Source organism: Mobula birostris, chromosome 8, assembly GCF_030028105.1.
Source record: "Mobula birostris isolate sMobBir1 chromosome 8, sMobBir1.hap1, whole genome shotgun sequence".
Taxonomy (NCBI): domain Eukaryota; kingdom Metazoa; phylum Chordata; class Chondrichthyes; order Myliobatiformes; family Myliobatidae; genus Mobula; species Mobula birostris.
The window spans coordinates 8264189-8287777 of record NC_092377.1 but is presented as its reverse complement, the minus strand read 5'-3'; the positions used below and the strand labels follow the sequence as shown (position 1 = coordinate 8287777).

The window sequence follows — 23589 nt, the reverse complement described above, 5'->3', positions numbered from 1 at the left end:
CCTGGACCCCATGGATAACCTCACTCACCTCAACACTGAACTGATTCCACACCCCATGGACTCACTTTCAAGGACTCTGCAACTTGTGTTCTCAGTGTTCTGTATTTATTTATCTTACTTTCACAATTTGTCTTGTTTTGCACATTGGTTGTTTGTCAGTCTTTATTATAGTTTTTCATAAATTCTGCTGTATTTCTTTATTTTTCTGTAAAAATCTTCAAGAAAATGACTCTCAAGGTAGTATATGGTAACGTATACTCACTTTGATAATAAATTCGACTTTGATCCCATTTATTCAGTCCTGGTTTCGATCTTCATTTTCTGTTTCCCATTCATTTTATCTTCAAGTCAAGTCAAGTCACTTTTTATTGTCATTTCAACCATAACTGCTGGTACAGAACATAGTAAAAATGAGACAATGTTTTCCAGGACCATGGTGCTACATGAAACAATACAAAAACTACACTGAACTACGTAAGAAAAAAACACAAAAACTACACTAGACTAGAGACCTATCCAGGACTGCATAAAGTGCACAAGACAGTGCAGGCATTACAATAAATAATAAACAAGACAATAGGCACAGTAGAGGGCAGTAGGTTGGTGTCAGTCCAGGCTCTGGGTATTGAGGAGTCTGATGGTTTGGGGGAAGAAACTGTTACACAGTCTGGTCGTGAGAACCCGAATACTTCTGTACCTTTTGCCAGATGGCAGGAGGGAGAAGAGTTTATATGAGGGGTGCGTGGGCTCCTTCATAATGCTGTTTGCTTTGTGGATACAGCATGTGGTGTAAATATCTGTGATGGCGGGAAGAGAGACCCCAATGATCTTCTCAGCTGACCTCACTATCTGCTGCAGGGTCTTGCAATCTGAGATGGTGCAATTTCCGAACCAGGCCGTAGTGCAGCTGCTCAGGATGCTCTCAATACATCCTCTGTAGAATATGGTGAGGATGGGGGTGGGAGATGGACTTTTCTCAGCCTTTGCAGACAGTAGAGACGGGCTGGGTTTTCTTTTCTATGGAGCTGGTGTTGAAGGACCAGGTGAGATTCTCTGCCAGGCAAACACCAAGAAATTTGGTGCTTTTAACGATCTCTATGGAGGAGTCGTGAATGTTCAGCAGAGAGTGGTCAATCCGTGTCCTCCTGAAGTCAACAACCATCTCTTTTGTTTTCTTTCTGGGCTGTTTCAGCTCTCACAATGGCTATGGGTGAAACTCTCCCAAGATGCCATCTCACTGGGAAATTCATGGTCAGTTGTTGTAGCCATCTGAGTATTGATACTTACACCCCATGCACATACTTGGTCTGTTTACTGAACAGTTAGTGGAAAAAGCCACTTCACCTCGATATTTTATCCCTTTCCATCCATCCTGTCTGCATTTCTATTCTAGGAAATGATGGTGAGGAAACAGCTTCATTCACTGACATTGGTGTTGTGTACTGATAAGGAGCCAGATACAAATTTAAGCACAAAAGCAGGAAGCCTGACACAGAACTGTTTCCATTTCACTGAATGGTGCAAGGGATTTTTCAAAAAGAAACATTTTATTCTGTGAGAGAGGAGTGACCACCTCACAGCTGCTTGTCTTGTGCTCAGTTCTCGAGCTATTTGGAGGGACCGTCTCCGTTAAATTAACAATGGTTTACAACAATACTACAACCATCTTACAGATCCAGGAGATACGGAACGCACTCATGGGTAAGATGCACACATTTTATCTTTATCGGTAGGCTGAAGGGATGAGAAATAATCTTCCTTCATCGTTTTGATTCAGGAGTTTCAGCTGTATTGTGAAAACTCTACTGTCTATTTCTCTTTTGTCCTTATTTACTCCATTCCCTGACACTGTTTATCATTCTATTCTGTTCTCTCATTCATCCTCCTGTTCTCCCACACAAACTGGTGTCATCACATTCTTCTCTCTTCAGTCCTACTCCGGCATTTTACACGAACTCTCTCTGCCTGCCCATTCACCCCTCTCTTCCTCTCACTTCTCGTCAAGTTCCACATTTGCTTTGTTCCCAGCTCACTTCTCTCACTCTTATTCTGGATCTCTCTGCTTCATTTTCTCTCTTGTATTGAATCTCCCATTTCTTTGCTTGCTTTTCTTCCTGAATTTCAGTCCAATGTCCTTTCCCACATGTTCCCTCCCCTTCCCTATCTCCCCGCTCTCTCAATCTCTATTTCTCTCTTTCTTGTAATCTTCCACCCTCTGGCCCTCTATCCTCCCTCTCTCACACACACTCTCCCCTCTCTCACCCACTCTCCCCCCCATACACTCACCCCTCTCTCTCACACACTCACCCCTCTCTCTCACCCACTCTCCCCTCTCTCTCACACACTCTCCGCTCTCTCTCACACACACTCTCTCCCTCTCTCTCACACACACTCTCCCCTCACTCTCACACACTCTCTCCCCTCTCTCACACACACACACTCTCCCCTCTCTCTCACACACACTCTCCCCTCTCTCACACACACTCTCCCCTCTCTCACCCACTCTCCCCCCATACACTCACCCCTCTCTCTCACACATTCATCCCTCTGTCTCACCCACTCTCCCCCCCATACACTCTCCCCTCTCTCTCACACACACTCTCCCCTATCTCACCCAGTCTCCCCCCCATATGCTCACCCCTCTCTCTCATACACTCTCCCCTCTCTCTCACATACTCTCCCCTCTCTCTCACATACTCTCTCCCCTCTCTCTCACACACACTCTCCCCTCTCTCTCACCCACTCTCCCCCCTCTCATACACTCACCCTTCTCTCTCACACACACTCTCCCCTCTCACACCCACTCTTCCCCCTCTCATCCACTCTCCCCCCTCTCTCTCACACACTCTCCCCTCTCTCTCACACACACTCTCCCCTATCTCACCCAGTCTCCCCCCCATATGCTCACCCCTCTCTCTCACACACTCTCCCCTATCTCTCACACACTCTCTCCTCTCTCTCACACACACTCTCACTCTCTCTCACACACTCTCACTCTCTCTCACACACACTCTCCCTCTCTCTCACACACACACTCTCCCCTCTCTCTCACACACTCTCCCCTCTCTCTCACACACTCTCACACACACTCTCCCCTCTCTCTCACACACACACACTCTCCCTCTCTCTCACACACTCTCCCCTCTCTCTCACACACTCTCTCCCCCCCTCATACATTCTCCCCTCCCTCTCACACACTCTCTCCCCTCTCTTACACTCTCCCCTCTCTCTCACACACTCTCCCCTCTCTCTCACACACTCTCCCCTCTCTCTCACACACACTCTCCCCTCTCTCTCACACACTCTCCCCTCTCACACACACTCTCCCCTCTCTCACCCACTATCCCCCCAATACACTCACCCCTCTCTCTCTCACACACTCTCCTCTCTCTCACCCACTCTCCCCCCCCATACACTCTCCCCTCTCTCTCACACACACTCTCCCCTCTCTCACACACACACTCTCCCCTATCTCACCCAGTCTCCCCCCCATATGCTCACCCCTCTCTCTCACACACTCTCCCCTCTCTCTCACACACACTCTCACTCTCTCTCTCACACACTCTCCCCCCTCACACACTCTCTCCCCTCTCTCTCACACACTCTCCCCTCCCCTCTCTCTCACACACACTCTCTCCCTCTCACACACTCTCCTCTCTATCTCTCCACACTCTCTCCTCCCTCTCTCACACAGTCTCTCCCTCTCTCTCTCATACCTCTCTCTCTCACACACTCTCTCCCCTCTCTGTCACACACTCTCACTCTCTGTCTCACACACTCTCTCCCCTCTCTCTCACACACACTCTCACCTCTCTCTCACACACTCTCTCTCCCTCTCTCTCACACACTCTCTCCCCTCTCTCTCACACACACTCTCCCCTCTCTCTCACACACTCTCCCCTCTCTCTCTCACACACTCTCACTCTCTCTCTCACACACTCTCCCCTCTCTCTCTCACACACTCTCACTCTCTCTCTCACGCACTCTCTCTCCCTCTCTCTCACACACACTCTCCCCCCTCTCTCTCCCTTACCCCCTCTGCTTCCTTTCTTTCTGTCTTCTGTCCCTCCCCGCTGTTTCTCTCCGTCTTTCTCTCTCTCCCAGCTCTTTCTGTTTCCTTTCTTCCTCTCTTCCTCCCCTCCTTCTTCCTCTCCTGTCCTTTCCCTCACTTTCTTCCTTTCTTTTTCTTTCTTCCCTTCTGCATCTTTCTTTTCCATTTCCCCTCTCTCTTTCAATCTCTCTCACTCTCTCTCATTCCCCCTCCCTCGCTATCTGTCTCCCACTCTCTCTTTCTCTCTCCGTCTCCCCTCTCTCTCACACACACTCTCTCTCATCCACCATATTCAACCCCCTTCTCGCCTCTGCTGCCACTCTTTCTCTCTCAATAGCTCTATCTCTCTCTTTCTCACTCTTTCTGTCTGTCTGTCTCTCCCTACCCCTTCACCCTCCTCTCTCTGTTTCTTTCTAATTTTCATTTTTTCTCTCTTCCCTCCCTTCTGCTTCTTGCTTTTCCATTTTCCCCCCTCTCTCTCCCTCTCCCCCTCCCTCACGCTCCCTCCCTCTCTCTCCCTCTGTCTTTCTTTCTTCCTCTCCCCTTACTCTCCAGTTCACCTTTTTTCTTCCCTCTCCTCCTTCTCTCCCCTCCTCTCTCTTTCTCTCTCTCACTCTCTTTTTCTCTCTTCCCTCATCTTCTGACCCTCTCTCTTCTCCATTCTCTCCCCCTCTCTCTCCCTTTTTCTCTCAGAGGCTCTGTTCTTTATTGAAAGCTTTGATAGATATTTCTCAGCTCAATCGGGAATGTCTGAAGTTTGAAATGAGTTTTGAGTTTCATGAATATCCATTGGTTCTATGCTTCCTGCGTACACCTCTCACCTACGATCCTACAGCATGAAATCAGGGCCTTCAGTCCATCCTGCCTACACTAACCATCAACCACCTACCCATATGAATCCCATTTTCAGCACTCTGTCCATCACCTTCAATGTCATGGCATTTCAAGATCTTATCTAAACAGTTAAAAGTTCAAAGATCTCAAAGTAAATTTATTATTGAACTACATATATGTCACCATATACAACCCTGAGATTCCTTTTCCTGTGGGCATTCACAGTAAATATAAAGAATCACAACAGAATCGATGAAAAGCAGCACATGACAGAAACAGACAAACCGCAAAAGATAACAAATTGTGCAAATGCAAAAATAAAACAAAATAATAATAACAATAAATAAACAATGAGAATATATTGCTGTAGCGTCCTTGAAAGTCAGTCTCTAGGCCGTGCTGTGATGGGTGCCTGCAGTTACCCAGCCTGGCTCAGGAACCTGATGGATGAAGAGTAACAACTCTTCCTGAAGCTGGTGGAGTGGGTCCTAAGGCTCCTGTACCTCCTTCCTGATGGCAGCAATAAAAAGAGAGCATGGCCAGGATGTTGCAGGACGTTGATGAGGGATACTGCTTTCCTGTGGCGGTGTTCCTTGTAGGTGTGCTCAATATTTTGGACAACTTTACACGTGACAGACTGGGCTGCCCTTCAATGACATGAGGGTCCCTGCTCTGCCACCCCTGCAGGCTCAGCCACCCTCTAGATTTAAAAAAAAATCTTCCTCAAATCCCCTCTAAACCTCCTACCCATTGCCTTGAGCCTCTGCCCTCTAGACGGAGAGAAAAGAAATGCAATTTCTGGGAATCAGACGCAAAATGCTGGAGGACCTCAGCAGGTTGGATAGCATTGGTGGAAGGTAATAAGCAGCTGACATTTTGGGCTGGGACCCTCTTTATCAGGGCTGGAAAGGAATCGTGAAGAAGCCAGAGTAAGAAAATGGGGGTGCAAACTGGCAAGTGATATTTGAAGCCAGGTGAATGGGAAGCTGGATGGATGGGGAAGGGAGTTGTAGTGAGAAGCTGGAAGTTATTTGTGAGGCTCTTGTGGGAATCAAGTTCTGGTCTATTGCTTGGAAGGCAGCTGCAACCCCTGCTTTATCTCCATGACCCCAGATATTCCTTCCTCTCTCCTCCCATAAAGTCGGGGATACAAATTCAGTGCCTATAGTGGCGAAAAATAGATCCATAAACTAGCTTCATATGATCAATCTACAATCATCTCTTTCGTAAGTCAGGTTTAGATTTTCAGAGTCAGGTTCAATACACCGTGAAATTGTCGTGAAATTTGTTAACTTTGTGGAAGCAGTACAATGTAATGCCTAATAACAGAGAAAAAAGGAAAACAGTGAATTACTGTAAATATGTATATGAAATACTTAAATAAGTAGTGCAAAAGAAAGGAAATAATAAAAAAATAGTGAGGTGGTGTTCATGGGTTCAATGTCCATTCAGAAATCGGGTGGCAAAGTAGCAGAAGCTGTTTCCAATTCATTGAGTGTGTGCCTTCAGGCTCCTGTACCTTCTTCCTGATGGTATCAATGAGAAGAGGGCATGTCCTGGATGATGGGGGTCCTTAATGATGGATGTTGCCTTCCTGAGGCACCACTCCCTGAAGATGTCCCGGATGCACACATGTCAACTATTTGGGCTACGGTATTAATGGATTTGTGGCTAAATTTGCCAATGATACAAAGATAGGTGGAGGATCAGGTAGTGTTGAGGAAACAGAGAGCCTGCAGAGAGACTTAGACAGTGGGCAAAGAAGTGGCAAATGAAATACAGTGTTGGAAAGTGTACAGTCATGCACTTTGGTGAAAGAAATAAATGGGCAGACTATTATTTAGATGGGGAGTGAATTCAAAATGCAGAGGTGCAAAGGGACTTGGAAGTCCTTGTGCAAGATACCCTAAAGGTTAACCTCAAGGTTGAGTCAGTGGTGAAGAAGGCGAATGCAATGTTGGCATTCATTTCTAGAGGTATAGAATATAAGAGCAGGGATGTGATGTTGAGGGTCTATAAGGCACTCATGAGACCACACTTGGAGTATTGTGTGCAGATTTGGACTCCTTATTTTAGAAAGGATGTACTGACATTGGAGAGGGTTCAGAGAAGATTCACGAGAATAATTCCAGGAATGAAAGGGTTACCGTATGAGGAATGTCTGGCAGCTCTGGAGTTCAGGAGAATGAGGGGGGATCTCAGAGAAACATTCTGAATGTTAAAAGGCCTGAACCAATTAGATATTGTAAAGTTATTTCCCATGTTAGGGGAGTCTAGGACAAGAGGGCACGACTTCAGGATGGAAGGATGTCCATTTAGAACTGAGATGCGGAGAAATTACTTTAATCAGAGGGTGGTAAATCTGTGAAATTTGTTACCACGAGCAGCTGTGGAGGCCAAGTCATTGGGTGTATTTAAGGCAGAGATAGATAGGTTCTTGATTAGCCAGAGTATCAAAGGGTTTGGGGTGAAGGCAGGGGAGTGGGGATGACTGGAGGAATTGGATCAGCCCATGATTGAATGGTGGAGCAGACTCGACTGGCCCACTTCTGCTCCTATATCTTATGGTCTTATGATTCTATGGAGGCTAGTACCCATGATGGAGCTGCTGAGCCTACTGCTCTCTGCAGCTTACTTCAATCCTGTGCATAAGTCTCTCATACCAGAGAGTGGGCATGTGGCCAAGTGGTTAAGGCATTGGACTAGCGACCTGAAGGTCGTGAGTTCGAGCCCCAGCTGTGGGAACGCGTTGTGTCCTTGAGCAAGGCACTTAATCTCACATTGCCCTGCGACAACACTGGTGCCAAGCTGTATGGGTCCTAATGCCCTTCCCTTGGAGGTGTCGTGGAGAGGGGAGACTTGCAGCATGGGCAACTGCTAGTCTTCCATACAACCTTGCCCAGGCCTGTGCCCTGGAGAGTGAAGACTTTCCAGGCACAGATCCATGGTCTCGCAAGACTAACAGATGCCTTTACTTTACCAGAAAGTGGTTGAGCCAGTCAGAATGCTCTCCTCAGTACATCGGCAGAAAGTTGTGAGTGTTTTTGGTGACATACCAAATCTCTTCAAACTCCCAATGAAATATAGCTGATGTCTTGCTTTCTTTATAGTTGCATTGATATGTTGGGACCAGGTTAGGTCCTCAGAGATAGTAACACCCAGGAACTTGAAATTGCCGATGTTATGAAACTAACTTGTTATGTAAGTGGCTTCATGGGATGCACACAAGATAATGATATGGCAGACAGAATCTAGCTTGAGGTTATCTAGTTCGAGGCATGACTGCACAGGCGCGTGGACGTCAGCAAGTTAGACTGGCAGGAAGAATTTGAAAGGAGAGCATTTTTTTTTTCAGCGGTTTGATCGAGGGACAACTGTGCAGGCGCGTGAACTTCAGAGAGTTAGACCAGTGGGAAGGGTTTAAAAGGAAGATAGCTTTATAGAGCAGATGTTGGAGGAGTGGGCGTCAGAGTAAAGGGAGTCAGAGTAGGAGGGCTTTGGCTCAATGAGGCTTCGGTGATAGTGGGCTGAGGCGAGGTAGGTTACTTGTGAAGAATAGGAATAGTAAGTATGTCTGCGAGGCCAGTGTTCTGTAGTGGGTGTCGGATGTGGGATGTCCAGGAGACTCCCAACCTCCCAGAAGGCCACATTTACATCACGTTAATCGAGCTGCAACTCCTTAGGGATGGGGTTATGGAACTAGAGACGTAGCTTGATGACCTTCGTCTAGTCAGGGAAAGTAAGGTGGTGATAGAGAGGAGCGATAGGTAAGTAGTCACACTGGGGCCTCGGGAGGACAGATAAGTGGGTAACAGTCAGGAGAGGGAAGGGCAGGAGTCAGAGGCCAGAGAGCACCCCTGTGGCTGTCCCCCTTAACAGTAAGTACTCCTGTTTGAGTACTGTTGGGGGGGAGCAGCCTACCTGGGGGAAGCAACAGTGGCCATGCCTCTGGCACTGAGTCTGGCCCTGTAGCTCAGAAGGGTAGGGAAAGGAAGAAGATGGCAGTAGTGATAGGAGATTCTATAGTTAGGGGGTCAGACAGGTGATTCTGTGGAAGCCGGAAAGGAACATGGAAGGAAGTTTGCCTCCTAGTTGCCAGGGTTTGGGATGTTTCTAACCGTGTCCACAATATCCTGAAGTGGGAAGGAGAACAGCCAGAAATCGTGGTACATATTGATACCAATGACGTAGGTAGGAAAAGGGAAGAAGTCCTGAAAACAGACTACATGGAGTTAGGAAAGAAGCTGAGAAGCAGGACCTCAAAGGGAGCAATCTCGGGATTACTGCTTGTGCCACGCAACAGCAAGTATAGGAACTGAGTGAGGTGGAAGATAAATGCATGGCTGAGGGATTGAAGCAGGGGGCAGGGATTCAGGTTTCTGGATCATTGGGACCTCTTTTGGGGCAGGTGGTCTGTACAAAAAGGATGGATTGCACTTCAATCCGAAGGGGACCAATATCCTGGCAGGGAGGTTAAACTAGAATTGCTGGGGGATGGGAACCGAACTGAAGAGATGGAGGAAGGGGTGGTTGGCTCACAAATAAAGAAAGCTTGTAGACAGTGAGAGGGAGGATAGGCAGGTGATAGAGAAGAGATGCGCTCTTGAAGAGATGGTTTGAGATGTGTCTATTGTAATGCAAGGAGTATCATGAACAAAGTGGATGTGTTTAGAGCATGGATCAGCACTTGGAGCTATGATGTTGTGGCCATTACAGAGACTTGGATGGCTCAGGGGCAGGAATGGTTACTTAGAGTACCAGGCTTTAGATGTTTCAGGAAGTACAGGGAGGGAGGCAAAAGAGGTGGGGGCATGGCACTGTTGCTCAGAGATAGTGTCACGGCTGCAGAAAAGGAGGAAGTCATGGAGGGATTGTCTACTGAGTCTCTGTGGGTGGAATTTAGAAACAGGCAGGGGTCAAAAAGTCTACTGGGTGCTTTTTATAGACCACACAATAGTAACAGAGAGATCGAGGAGCAGATAGGGAGACAGATTCTGGAACAGTGCAGTAATAACAGCGTTGTCATAATGGGAGATTTTAATTTCCCCAATATTGATTGGCATCTCCCTAAAGCAAGGGGTTTAGATGGGGTGGAATTTGTGAGGTGTGTCCAGGAAGGTTTCCTGACACAGTATGTAGATGAGCCTACAAGAGGAGAGACTGTACTTGATCTGGTATTGAGAAATGAACCTGGTCAGGTGTCAAGTCTCTCAGTGGGAGAGCATTTTGGAGATAGTGATCACGATTCTACCTCCTTTACCATAGCATTGAAGAGGGATGGAACCAGACAAGTTAAGAAATCGTTTAACTGGAGTAAGGGGAAATATGACATTATCAGGCAGGAACTTGGAAGCATAAATTGAGAACAGATGTCCTCAGGGAAATGTACGGCAGAAGTGTGGCAAATGTTCAGGAGATATTTGCATGGCATTCTGCATAGGTACATTCCAATGAGATGGAAAGGATGGTAGGGTACAGGAACCGTGGTGTACAAAGACAGTTGTAAATCTAGTCAAGAAGAAAAGAAAAGCTCACGAAAGGTTCAAAAAACTAGGTAAAGATAGAGGTTCAGAAAATTATAAGGTTAGGAGGAAGGAGCCTAAGAATGAAATGAAGAGAGCCAGAAGGGGCCATGAGAAGACCTTAGCGAACAGGATTAAGGAAGATGCCAAGGCGTTCTACAAATATGTGAGGAGCAAGAGGATAAGACGTGAGAGAATAGGACCAATCAAATGTGTCAGTGGAAAAGTGTGTATGAAACTGGAGGAGGTAGCAGAGGTACTTAATGAGTACTTTGCTTCAGTATTCACTACGGAAAAGGATCTAGGTAATTGTAGGGATGACTTACAGTGGACTGAAAAGTTTGAGCATATAGACATTAAGAAAGAGGATGTGTTGGAGCTCTTGGAAAGCATCAAGTTGGATAAGTCACCAGGACTGGTCGAGATATACCCTAGGCTACTGTAGGAAGTGAGGGAGGAGACTGCAGAGCCTCTGGCAATGATCTTTGCATCATCAATGGGGACGGGAGAGGTTCCAGAGGATTGGAGGGTTGCAGATCTTGTTCCCTTATTCAAGAAAGGGAGTAGAGATAGCCCAGGAAATTATAGACCAGTGAGTCTTACTTCAGTAGTTGGTAAGTTGATGGAGAAGATCCTGAGAGGCAGGATTTATGAACATTTGAAGAGGCATAATATGATTAGGAATAGTCAGCATGGCTTTGTCAAAGGTAGGTCGTGCCTTACAAGCCTGATTGAACTTTTTGAGGATGTGACTAAATGCATTGGTGAAGGTAGAGCAGTAGATGTAGTGTATATGGATTTCAGCAAGGCATTAGCTGAGGTACCCCATGCAAGGCTTGTTGAGAAAGTCAGGAGACATGGGATCCAAGGGGACCTTGCTTTGTGGATCCAGAACTGTCTTGCCCACAGAAGGCAAAGAGTGGCTGTAGATGGGTCGTATTCTGCAAGGTGGTTGGTGACCAGTGGTGTGCCTCAGGGATCTGTTCTTGCACCCCTTCTCTTCATGATCTTTATAAATGACCTGGATGAGGAAGTGGAGGGATGGGTTAGTAAATTTTCTGATGACACAAAGATTGGCGGTGTTGTGGATAGTGTGGAGATCTGTCAGTGGTTACAGCCGAACAGATGCAAACCTTAGCAAAAGAAAAGCATTAGTATTTGGGACCAATGATAGCGTCATGATTAGTGCGACACTATTCCAACTCAGGGTGTCAGAGTCTGGAGCTCTAATACATCGTCCTCTGTAGGCAAATTTGAACATTCTCCCTGTGTGTGCGTGGGTTTCCTTCAGGTCCTTCCATCATGCAAAGATGTCCCAGTTAATAGGTAATTGGTTATGGTAAATTGTTCCATGATTAGGTTAGGGTTAAGTCAGTGGATTGCTGTTGGCATGGCTTGAATGGCCAGAAGTGCCTGGACTGCATCTTAAATAACTAAATATATAACATTCATGAAAAAGCATCCATAAGCACAGACTGACAAACAGTTTGGTAAGGAAAAAGGGGAAAATGCTGAATGCTCTAATAATGAAAGACTGGGAAGTACTGCTGTTCAGAGACCTGACACTAGTTATGGAAAGCATGTGCAATAAATTGTATGGAGGCTAAATGGTACCACTCCAGAGCGAATGAAGGGCTTTCAAGCTTGGGCTCCAAGACTCAACATACAAATTTATCTATCACACGTACGTCAAAACATACAGTGAAATAAGTCATTTGCCTCAACAAACAACAGTAGCTAAGGATGTGCTGGGGGCAGCCCACAAGTGTTGCCACACATTCTGGCACTAACATAGCCTGCCCACAGTGCTCGTCAGAACAACACTGAACACAACAAGCAACAAAATAGCAAAATAATCTCCTTTCCTCTACATCCCTCTCTCTCTCTCTCTCTCTCTCTCACACACGCGCGCACACACACACACACACACACACACGCACACGCACACACTCTCACATACACACAGACACCTCCAGCCCTAGGACAGGCCTCCATTTCCCAGTGGACTCAGGCTCACAGACGTTTAGCTATCAACTTCCATAAGACCATAAGACCATAAGACATAGGAGGAGAATTAGGCCATTCAGCCCATCGAGTCTGCTCCGCCATTCCATCATGGCTGATTTATTATCCCTCTCAACCCCATTCTTCAGCTGTCTCCTTGTAACCTTTGACACCCTAACTAACTAACCAATTTCCCCCGGGATCAATAAAGTATGACTATGACTAATCAAGAACCTATCAAACTCCGCTTTAAATACACTCAATGACTTGGCCTCCACAGCTGCCTGTGACAATGAATTCCATGGATTCACCACCCCAGGCTCACGGAGAATCAGAGATAAACAGATTCAGGGCTCCAGCCAATAGGCCTTGACTTCTGGAGCTCCGATTTAAACCTCAAGTCTCAAAATATAAACCTTGGACCGGAAATATTAACTCACTTTCTGGCTCCACAGATACAGGGTGTTATGTTTGTATTATAGAAATGCAACATGGGGAACTGCAGTAACCTAGTGGTTAGCATTACGCTATTATAGGTCGGGGCATTGGAATTTGGAGTTCACTCCTGGTGTCCTCTGCAAGGAGTTTGTACGTCCTTCATGTGTGCATGTGGGTTTCCTCTGGGTGCTCCAGATTCCCCCCATAGGCCTATTTAAGAGTTTCTTAAGCACCTCTGTCATATCTGCCTCTCTCGCCATCCCTGACTACACGTTCCAGGCACCCGCCACTCTCTGTAAAAAAAAAAACAACTTGCCCCAGATGTTTCCTTGGGACTTTACCCCTCTCACCTTAAATACATACCCTCTTGCAATAGACAGTTCAACTGTGGAAAAAGTACATCAGCTATGCCCTCCCACCATACCATCTATGCCCTTTGTCACAGAGCATAGAACATAGTATAAACACCGGAGGGTACAGGTTTAAGACAAGAAGCAGAAATTTGTGGATTCAGCCCAGTCCTTCACAGGTAAAGCCCTCTCCACCATTGAGCACATCTACACAGAGCATTGTCGCTGGAAAACAGCATCCATCAGCAAAGACGCCCACCATGTCAGGCCAAGCTCTCTTCCTGCAGCTGCCAGCGGGAAGGAGGTACCACAGGACCCACATCACCAGGTTGAAGAACAGTTACTACCCCTTAACCATTACGCTTTTGAACCAGAGGGGATAACTTCACTCAACTACACTCGCCCCATCACTGAACTGTTCCCATAACACACGGACACACTTTCAAGGACTCCTCATCTCATATTCTCAATATTATTTATTTATTTATGTATTGTGTTGGCACGTGGCCAAGTGGTTAAGGCGTTCATCTAGTGATCTGAAGGTCGCTAGCTCGAGCCTTGGCTGAAGCAGCGTGTATGTCCTTGAATAAGGCACTTAACCACATATTGCTCTGCAACAACACCAGTGCCAAGCTGTATGGGTCCTAATGCCCTTCCCTTGGACAACATCGGTGGCGTGGAGAGGGGAGACTTGCAGCATGGGCAGCTGCTGGTCTTCCATACAACCTTGCCCAGGCCTGCGCCCTGGAGAGTGAAGACTTTCCAGGCGCAGATCCATGGTCTCGTGAGACTAACAGATGCCTCTTTATTTATTATTCTTATTTTGTTTGTTTTTTGTTGTTTCTTTGCATTTATTGCAAATGCCCACAATTAAGTGAACCTCAGGGTTGTATATGGTGACATCTATGTACTTTGATAATGAATTACGTTGAACTTTGAATTATTTTACACAGGGTGGTGGGTGCCTGCAATGTGAGGTCTGGGGTCCTGTGGAAGACAGGTGTGCTAGCAGTGTTATAGAGAAATTTAGACAAGTACGTTTTTGTTTTTGTGAAATTGTTTATTCTCTGTAATTGTTGAATGTCATGCTAACACACGTCAAATTCCTAATACATATAAATGTATATGATGAATAAAGTTCATCTTTGATCTTTAATCTTTGTCATGAACAGGCAGAGATGGAGGGGTATGAGCAGGCAGATGTGATTGGATTAATGTAGCCTCATGACTGACACAGTTATGCACTTTTTCTATGCTATTCTGTTTTTCTTAACATACACCCAGTGATCACTTTACCAGGTACACGTGCTCATTAATGCAAATATCTAATCAGCCAATCAAGTGGCAGCAGTTCAATGCGTAAAAGCATGCAGCCATGGTCAAGAGGTTCAGTTGTTGTTTAGAATGGGGAAGAAGTGTGATCTGAGTGGCCGGACTGGTTCAAGCTGACAGGAAGCAACAGTAATTGAAATAGCCACACTTTAGAACCATGATGTGTAGAAGAGCAGCACTTTGAGGTAGATGGAGTGCAGTAACAGAAGGCCATTAGCATACGCTCCATTGCCAGTTCATTAGGTACAGGAGGTACCTAATAAAGTGGCCAGTGAGTCCATGTTAGCAATGTTTGAGGCATTTGGAAACATACATTTTCTTATTTTTCTATAATTTGTTACTCTTTATAATTGTTGAATGCTATTTTTTGTTGTATGCCGCGCCAACACACCACAGCAAATTCCTATACATGTAAAGGTATCTGGCAAGTAAAGTTGATCCTTAAAAAAACATAGATGGAAGGCAGATGGGATTAGATTTATATAGCCTTATGATTGACACAGGCATGAAGGGCTGAATGCTCGATCCCTAAGCTGTTCTTTATTTTAGAAACATAGAAACATAGAAAACCTACAGCACAATACAGGCCCTTCAGCCCATAATGCTGCGCCAAACATGTCCTTACTTTAGAAATTACCTTGGGTTACCCATAGCCCTCTATTTTTCTAAGCTCCATGTACCTATCCAGGAGCCTCTTAAACTACCCGGTTGTATCCGCCTCCACCACTGTTGCCGGCAGCTCATTCCAGGCATTCACCACTCTTTGCGTGAAAAACTTACCCGTGACATTTCCTCTGTATCTACTTCCAAGCACCTTAAAACTGTGCCTTCTTGTGTTAGTCATTTCAGCTCCGGGGAAAAGCCCCCGACTATCCATGTGATTAATGCCTCTCATCATCTTATACTCCTCTATCAGGTCACCTCTCATCTTCCGTCGCTCCAAGGAGAAAAGGCCAAGTTTATTCAACCTATTCTCAAAAGGCATGCTCCCCAATCCAGGCAACATCCTTGTAAATCACCTCTGCACCCTTTCTATGGTTTCCACATCCTTCCGAAAGTGAGGTGACCAGAACTGAGCACAGTACTTCAAGCAGGGTCTGACCAGGGTCCTATTTAGCTGTAACATTACCTCTTGGCTCTTAAACTCAATACCACAGTTGATGAAAGCCAATACATCGTATGCCTTCTTAACCACACAGTCAACTTGCGTAGCAACTTTGAGTGTCCTATGGATTCTCACCCCAAGATCCCTCTGATCCTCCACACTGCCAAGAGTCTTACCATTAATACTAAATTCTGCCATCATATTTGACCAACCAAAGTGAACCACCTCACACTTATCTGGCTTGAACTCCATCTGCCACTTCTCAACCCAGTTTTGCATCCTACCAATGTCCTGCTGTAACCTCTGACAACATAGAACATAGAACATAGAATAGTACAGCACACTACAGGTCCTTCGGCCCACAATGTTGTGCCGACCCTCAAACTCTGCCTCCCATATAAGCCCCCACCTTAAATTCCTCCATATACCTGTCTAGTAGTCTCTTAAACTTCACTAGTGTATCTGCCTCCACCACTGACTCAGGCAGTGCATTCCACGCACTAGCCACTCTCTGAGTAAAAAACCTTCCTCTAATCTTCCCCTTGAACTTCCCACCCCTTACCTTAAAGCTATGTTCTCTTATATTGAGCAGTGGTGCCCTGGGGAAGAGGTGCTGGCTATCCACTCTATCTATTCCTCTTATTATCTTGTACACCTCTATCATGTCTCCTCTCATCCTCCTTCTCTCCAAAGAGTAAAGCCCTAGCTCCCTTAATCTCTGATCATAATGCATACTTTCTAAACCAGGTAGCATCCTGGTAAATCTCCTCTGTACCCTTTCCAATGCTTCCACATCCTTCCTATAGTGAGGTGACCAGAACTGGACACAGTACTCCAAGTGTGGCCTAACCAGAGTTTTATACAGCTGCATCATTACATCGCGACTCTTAAACTCTATCCCTCGGCTTATGAAAGCTAACACCCCATAAGCTTTCTTAACTACCCTATCCACCTGTGAGACAACTTTCAGGGATCTGTGGACATGTACCCCGAGATCCCTCTGCTCCTCCACACTACCAAGTATCCTGCCATTTACTTTGTACTCTGCCTTGGAGTTTGTCCTTCCAAAGTGTACCACCTCACACTTCTCCGGGTTGAACTCCATCTGCCACTTCTCAGCCCACTTCTGCATCCTATCAATGTCTCTCTGCAATCTTTGACAATCCTCTACACTATCTACAACACCACCAACCTTTGTGTCGTCTGCAAACTTCCCAACCCACCCTTCTACCCCCACACCCAGGTCGTTAATAGAAATCATGAAAAGTAGAGGTCCCAGAACAGATCCTTGTGGGACACCACTAGTCACAATCCTCCAATCTGAATATACTCCCTCCACCACCACCCTCTGCCTTCTGCAGGCAAGCCAATTCTGAATCCACCTGGCCAAACTTCCCTGGATCCCATGCCTTCTAACTTTCTGAATAAGCCTACCGTGTGGAACCTTGTCAAATGCCTTACTAAAATCCATATAGGTCACATCCACTGCACTACCCTCATCTATATGCCTGGTCATCTCCTCGAAGAACTCTATCAGGCTTGTTAGACACGATCTGCCCTTCACAAAGCCAACCCTCCACACTATCCACAACACCCCAACCTTTGTGTTATCAGCACATTTACTAACCCATTCTTCCAATTCAGGTCATTTAAAAAGATCAGGAAGAGAAGGGGTCCCAGTACAGATCCCTGAGGCACACCGCTGGTCACCGACCCCCATGCAGAATATGAGCCATCTACAACACTCTTTGCCTTCTGTGGGCAAGCAAATTCTGGATCCACAAAGCAAGGTCCCCTTGGATGCCATGTCTCCTGACTTTCTCAATAAGCCTGGCATGGGGTGCCTTATCAAATGCCTTGCTGCAAACCATATACACTACATCTACTGCTCTACCTTCATCAATGCATTTAGTCACATCCTCAGAAAATTCAATCAGGCTCGTAAGGCACAACCTGCCTTTGACAAAGCCATGCTGACTATTCCTAATCATATTATGTCTCTCCAGATGTTCATAAATCCTGTCTCTCAGGATCTTCTCCATCAACTTACCAATGACTCAAGTAAGACTCACTGGTCTACAATTTCCTGGGCTATCTTACTCCCTTCCTTGAAAAGGGAACAACACCTGCAATCCTCCAATCCTCTGGAACTTCTTCCATCCCCATTGATGATGCAAAGATCATTGCCAGAGGCTCAGTAATTGCTTCACTCGCCTCCCACGGTAGCCTGGGGTATATCTCATCTGGTCCAGGAGACTCATCCAACTTGATGCTTTCCAAAAGATCCAGCACATTCTCTTTCTTAATGTCTATATGCTCAAGCTTTTCAGTCGGCTGTAAGTCATCCCTACAATTGCCAAGGTTATCTTCCATAGTGAATACTGAAGCAAAGTATTCATTAAGTACCTCTACTAACTCCTCCTGTTCCATACACATTTTTCCACTATCACACTTGATTGGTCCTATTCTGTTACATCTTATCCTTTTGCTCTTCACATTCTTGTAGAATACCTTAGTGTTTTCCTTAATCCTGCTTACCAAGGCCTTATCATGGCCCCTTCTGGCTCTCCTCATTTCATTCTTAAGCTCCTTTCTGCTAGTCTTATAATTTTCTAGATCTCTATCATTACCTAGTTTTTTGAACCTTTTGTAAGTTTGTCTTTTCTTCTTGACACAATTTACGCCATGGCCTTTGTACGCCATGGTTCCTGTACCCTACCATCCTTTCCATGTCTCATTGGAACGTACCTATGCAGAATGCCATGCAAATATCCCCTGAACATTTGCCATATTCCTGCCATACATTTCCCTGAGAACATCAGTTCCCAATTTATGCTTCCAAGTTTCTGCCTGTTAGCTTCATATTTCCCCTTACTCCAATTAAATGTTTCCCTAACTTGTCTTTCCTATCCCTCTCCAATGCTATAGTAAAGGAGATAGAATTGTGATCACTATCTCCAAAATGCTATCACACCGAGAGACTTGACACCTGACCAGATTCATCTCTCAATACCAGTTCAAGTACAGCCTCTCCTCTTGTAGGCTTATCTACATTCTGTGTCAGGAAACTTTCCTGAACACACCTAACAAACTCCACCCATCAAAACCCCTTGCACTAGGGAGGTGCTAATCAATATCGGGGAAATTAAATCTCCCATTACGACAACCCTGTTATTACTGCACTGTTCCAGAATCTGTCTCCCTATCTGCTCCTCAATGTCTCTATTACTATTGTGTGGTATATAAAGAACACCCAGTACAGTTAATGACCCCTTCCTGTTTCTAACTTCCACCCACAGAGACTCAGTAGACAATCCCTCCATGACCTCCTCCTTTTCTGCAGCCTTTCTGCAGCCATGACACTATCTCTGATTAGCAGTGCCACGCCCCCATCTCTTTTGTCTCCCTCCCTGTCCTTTCTGAAACATCTAAAATCTAGTACTCTAAGTAGCCATTCCTGCCTCTGCGCCATCCAAGTCTCTGTTATGGCCACAACATCATAGCTCCAAGTACTGATCCACATTCTAAGCTCATCCGCTTTGTTCGTTATACACCTTGCATTAAAATAGACACATCTCAAACCATCAGTCTGAGCGCATCCCTTCTCTATCACCTGCCTATTCTCCCTCTTGCACTGTCTACAAGCTTTCTCCATTTGTGAACCAACCACCCTTTCCTCCGTCTCTTCAGTTCAGTTCCCAGCCTCCAGCAATTCTAGTTTTGACTCTTCCCCAATAGCCTTAGCAAACCTCCCTGCCAGGATATTGGTCCCCCTCAGATTCAAGTGCAACCCATCCTTTTTGTACAGGTCACGCCTGTCCCTAAAGAGGTCCCAGTGATCCAGAAATCTGAATCCCTGCCCCCTGCTCCAATCCCTCAGCTATGCACTTATCCCCCAACTCACTCCATTCCAATACTCACTGTCGTGTGGCACAGGCAGTAATCTCGAGATTACTACCCTAATTTATATTTCTTTGTACTCCACCGCATATCAACAGCGACACAGTTTATGTCAAAAAAATGTGCTTTTGCATGGAAGAGCTTCCAACTTGTCTTCAACTATTGAAAATACATCAAGCTATAATAACAGTAACCACCCCCCTCCCCAAGCACAAAGAAGGTGAGACCTCTTAAATTACAGGGGAACAGACTCACTGTGTAGAAATAAATCTTGGGGCTTTCAATTAGCAAATTCATCTTTCATAGAATGGGAAAGTAACTGATTTCGAAAGTCAGACAGCACAGTCCCGGTTACATTTCTGATCTTTATAATTTATTTCCTTGTATTGAAAACCACAGAAATGTGAGTTCTGAAGATTTCAAAGTTCAACACTTGACCCCACCTTAAAACACAAAATCAACTTAGGTGTGCCTTTCAAGGAACTCATTCTTCAGCTGTTTTGCTGTCAGGGATGTTGTGGTTCAATAGAGAGGGCGATGGGACCTGGAATGCCTTCCAGGCATGCTGAAAACCTGCACTCCAGAGGGAGGTGCAGGGGCGCCACAGTGTGTTAGGAATGGCAGAGAGTTACTGATCGAAGTCACAGAATCACGGGATGGTATAAGAGAGGAACAGGCCCGCTGGATCAAATCAGCCATTACTGTCTGGTTTGGCGCAGTATCCTCCTACAATATATAAAAACTGCAGTCAACTGTCAGCTCCTTGGGAAAGAGCATTAGCTTCATTCTACCATCACCTCAGGTCCGGACCAAAGAAGAAGGCAGAGAAAATCATTGGTGGACACACCCACCCAGAACACTGCCCACTTCTGCTCACTTCTGGAAAACGCTGCGCGGCTACTAAGACAAAAACTTCACACCATCGGCGTGACACGGTAGCGTAGTGGCTAGCACAGTGCTTTACCGGATTCAGTTCCTGCCACTGCCTATAAGGAGTTTGTATGTTCCCGCTGTGATCGAGTTCCTCCCACAGTCCAAACACACACCAATTGGTAGGCTAATTGGTCATTGTAAATTAGATTAGATTAGATTATGAGGACACACAGTCCTCTTTTATTGTCGCAAACAACAGGAATTCTGCAGATGCTGGAAATTCAAGCAACACACATCAAAGTTGCTGGTGAACGCAGCAGGCCAGGCAGCATCTCTAGGAAGAGGTGCAGTCGACATTTCAGGCCGAGACCCTTCGTCAGGACTAACTGAAGGAAAAGTGAGTAAGGGATTTGAAATTTGGAGGGGGAGGGGGAGGGGGAGATCCAAAATGATAGGAGAAGACAGGAGGGGGAAGGATGGAGCCAAGAGCTGGACAGGTGATAGACAAAAGGGATACGAGAGGATCATGGGACAGGAGGTCCGGAAAGAAAGACAAGGGGGGGGAGGACCCAGAGGATGGGCAAGGGGTATATTCAGAGGGACAGAGGGAGAAAAAGGAGAGTGAGAGAAAGAATGTGTGTATAAAAATAAGTAACAGATGGGGTACGAGGGGGAGGTGGGGCATTAGCGGAAGTTAGAGAAGTCGATGTTCATGCCATCAGGTTGGAGGCTACCCAGACGGAATATAAGGTGTTGTTCATCCAACCTGAGCGTGGCTTCATCTTTACAGTAGAGGAGGCCGTGGATAGACATGTCAAATGGGAATGGGATGTGGAATTAAAATGTGTGGCCACTGGGAGATCCTGCTTTCTCTGGCGGACAGAGCATAGGTGTTCAGCAAAGTGGTCTCCCAGTCTGCGTCGGGTCTCGCCAATATATAAAAGGCCACATCGGGAGCACCGGATGCAGTATATCACCCCAGCCGACTCACAGGTGAAGTGTTGCCTCACCTGGAAGGACTGTTTGGGGCCCTGAATGGTGGTAAGGGAGGAAGTGTAAGGGCATGTGTAGCACTTGTTCTGCTTACACGGATAAGTGCCGGGAGGGAGATCAGTGGGGAGGGATGGGGGGGACGAATGGGCAAGGGAGTTGCGTAGGGAGCGATCCCTGCGGAATGCAGAGAGAGGGGGGGAGGGAAAGATGTGCTTAGTGGTGGGATCCCGTTGGAGGTGGCTTTTATTGTCATTTAGTAATGCATGCATTAAGAAATGATACAATATTCCTCTGGTGTGATGTCACAGAAACACAGAACAGCCCAAGACTGAAAAACTGACAAAAACAACATAATTATGACATATAGTTACAGCAATGCAAACAATACCATAACTTGATGAAGAACAAGCCGTGAGCACGGCAAAAAGTTCGAAGTCTCTCGAAAGTCCCAGGTTTCACGCAGACGGGAGAAGGAAGAAAACTCTCCCTGCCATACCCGACCACAGTCCAACTCTGAGTCGTCCGAAAACTTCGAGCCTCCGACCAGCCCTCCGACACCGAGTACTGAGCACCATCTCTGCCGAACGCTTTGACCCCCGCCTCGGTCGCCAGCAGCAGGCAAAGCCGAGGATTTTGGGGCCTTCCCTCCGGAGATTCTCGATCGTACAGTAGCAGCGGCAGCGAACCAGGCATTTCAGAAGTTTCTCCAGATGTTCCTCCATGCTCTCACGGCTGCCTCCATCAAATCAGAATTGTGCATGGCATCCTACTTACAAATATGATATCATTTCACCGGAGAGGCTACGCATGCTGCGATGTGCCGCCATCTTCTCCTCCTCCTCCGATTGTCCCATGATTAGGTGAGGGTTAAATCAGGAGATTGCTCCACAGTGCAGCTCGAAGGGCTGGAAGGGCCTATTCCACACTGTATCTCAATAAATAATTAAATTAATGAATGTTTATTCCCGTGGGTGGCTAATCTCATCACCATTCTAGTTAGCACCACCCCCTCTGTCTATTACCCCATCACTGAACAGTAGATACATTAAACAACATTTATAATGCTGGCTACAGTACAGTGCAAAAGTCTTAGGCACATATATACCGCTAGGGTGCCAAAGACTTGGATTGTATTTGACAATGTGGAGCGGAGAGCAAGTTTGTAAATGTGGTGGGAGCAAAGGCTGTTGGGGATGGTGAGGGTGGGGTGCCGTGGGAGGGGTGTGGACAGGTGGCAGAGTTGGAGTGCCAGGGGCAGGGGTGATGTGGGTACAGCCACACTCAGCCCTGAGACACCAGACAAGGTTAGTGCAATGCATAAAATTACTACAGTTCTTTGCAAAAGTCACTGTGTAGGATTCTTAATGTAATTTATAATTGTATTATTATGTAGTAGATATGTCCTAGAACCTGATTACAGTGGGATTGAAGATGTCGTTTCGTCTGGTGGTATCTGTTCTCAAGTGTCTGCATGTTCCTGTGAGTGTTCATGTTCCAGTGTTATTGTGGATCAAACATCCCACTCTCATAGGGGCAACATAGGAACCCTGCAAAATGATAACTTGCAACATTCCTCAAGGCGGAAGGAGAAGATGGCGGCACGACGCAACACACGTAGCCTCTCCGGTGAAATGATATCGTATTTGTAAGTAGGATGCCATGCACAATTCTGATTTGATGGAGACAGCCGTGAGAGCACGGAGGAACATCTGGAGAAACTTCTGAAATGCTTGGTTCGCCGCCGCTGCTACTGTGCGATCGAGAATCTCCGGAGGGAAGGTCCCAAAATCCTCGGCATTGTGGGCTGCTGGCGACTGAGGCTGGGGTCAAAGTGCTCGGCAGAGATGGTGCTCGGTGCTCAATGTTGGAGGGCTGGTTGGAGGCTCGAAGTTTTCGGATGACTCAGAGTCGGACTGTGGTCGGGCATGGCAGGGAGAGTTTTTCTTCCTTCTCCCATCTGCATTAGATGTGGGACTTTCGAGAGACTTTGAACTTTTTTTTACCGTGCTCATGGCCTGTTCTTCATCAAGTTACGGTATTGCTTGCACTGTTATAACCATATGTTATAATTATGTGGTTTTTGTCAGTTTTTTTAGTCTTGGTCTGTTCTGTGTTTCTGTGATATCACACCGGAGGAATATTGTATCATTTCTTAATGCATGCATTACTAAATGACAATAAAAGAGG

At 46.2% G+C, this 23589-nt stretch overlaps 1 protein-coding gene across 1 annotated transcript in view; it reads left to right on the top strand.

Moving 5' to 3' along the window:
• The first annotated feature begins 1479 nt into the window (after positions 1–1479).
• The window catches only part of LOC140201135 (myc target protein 1 homolog), a 74329-nt gene continuing 52219 nt past the window's right edge, over positions 1480–23589 (top strand). The window contains exon 1 of the mRNA XM_072264771.1: positions 1480–1701. Within this exon, the coding sequence (XP_072120872.1) occupies positions 1641–1701 (61 nt within the window). The 5' untranslated portion in view covers positions 1480–1640. The remainder of the gene's footprint in view (positions 1702–23589) is intronic.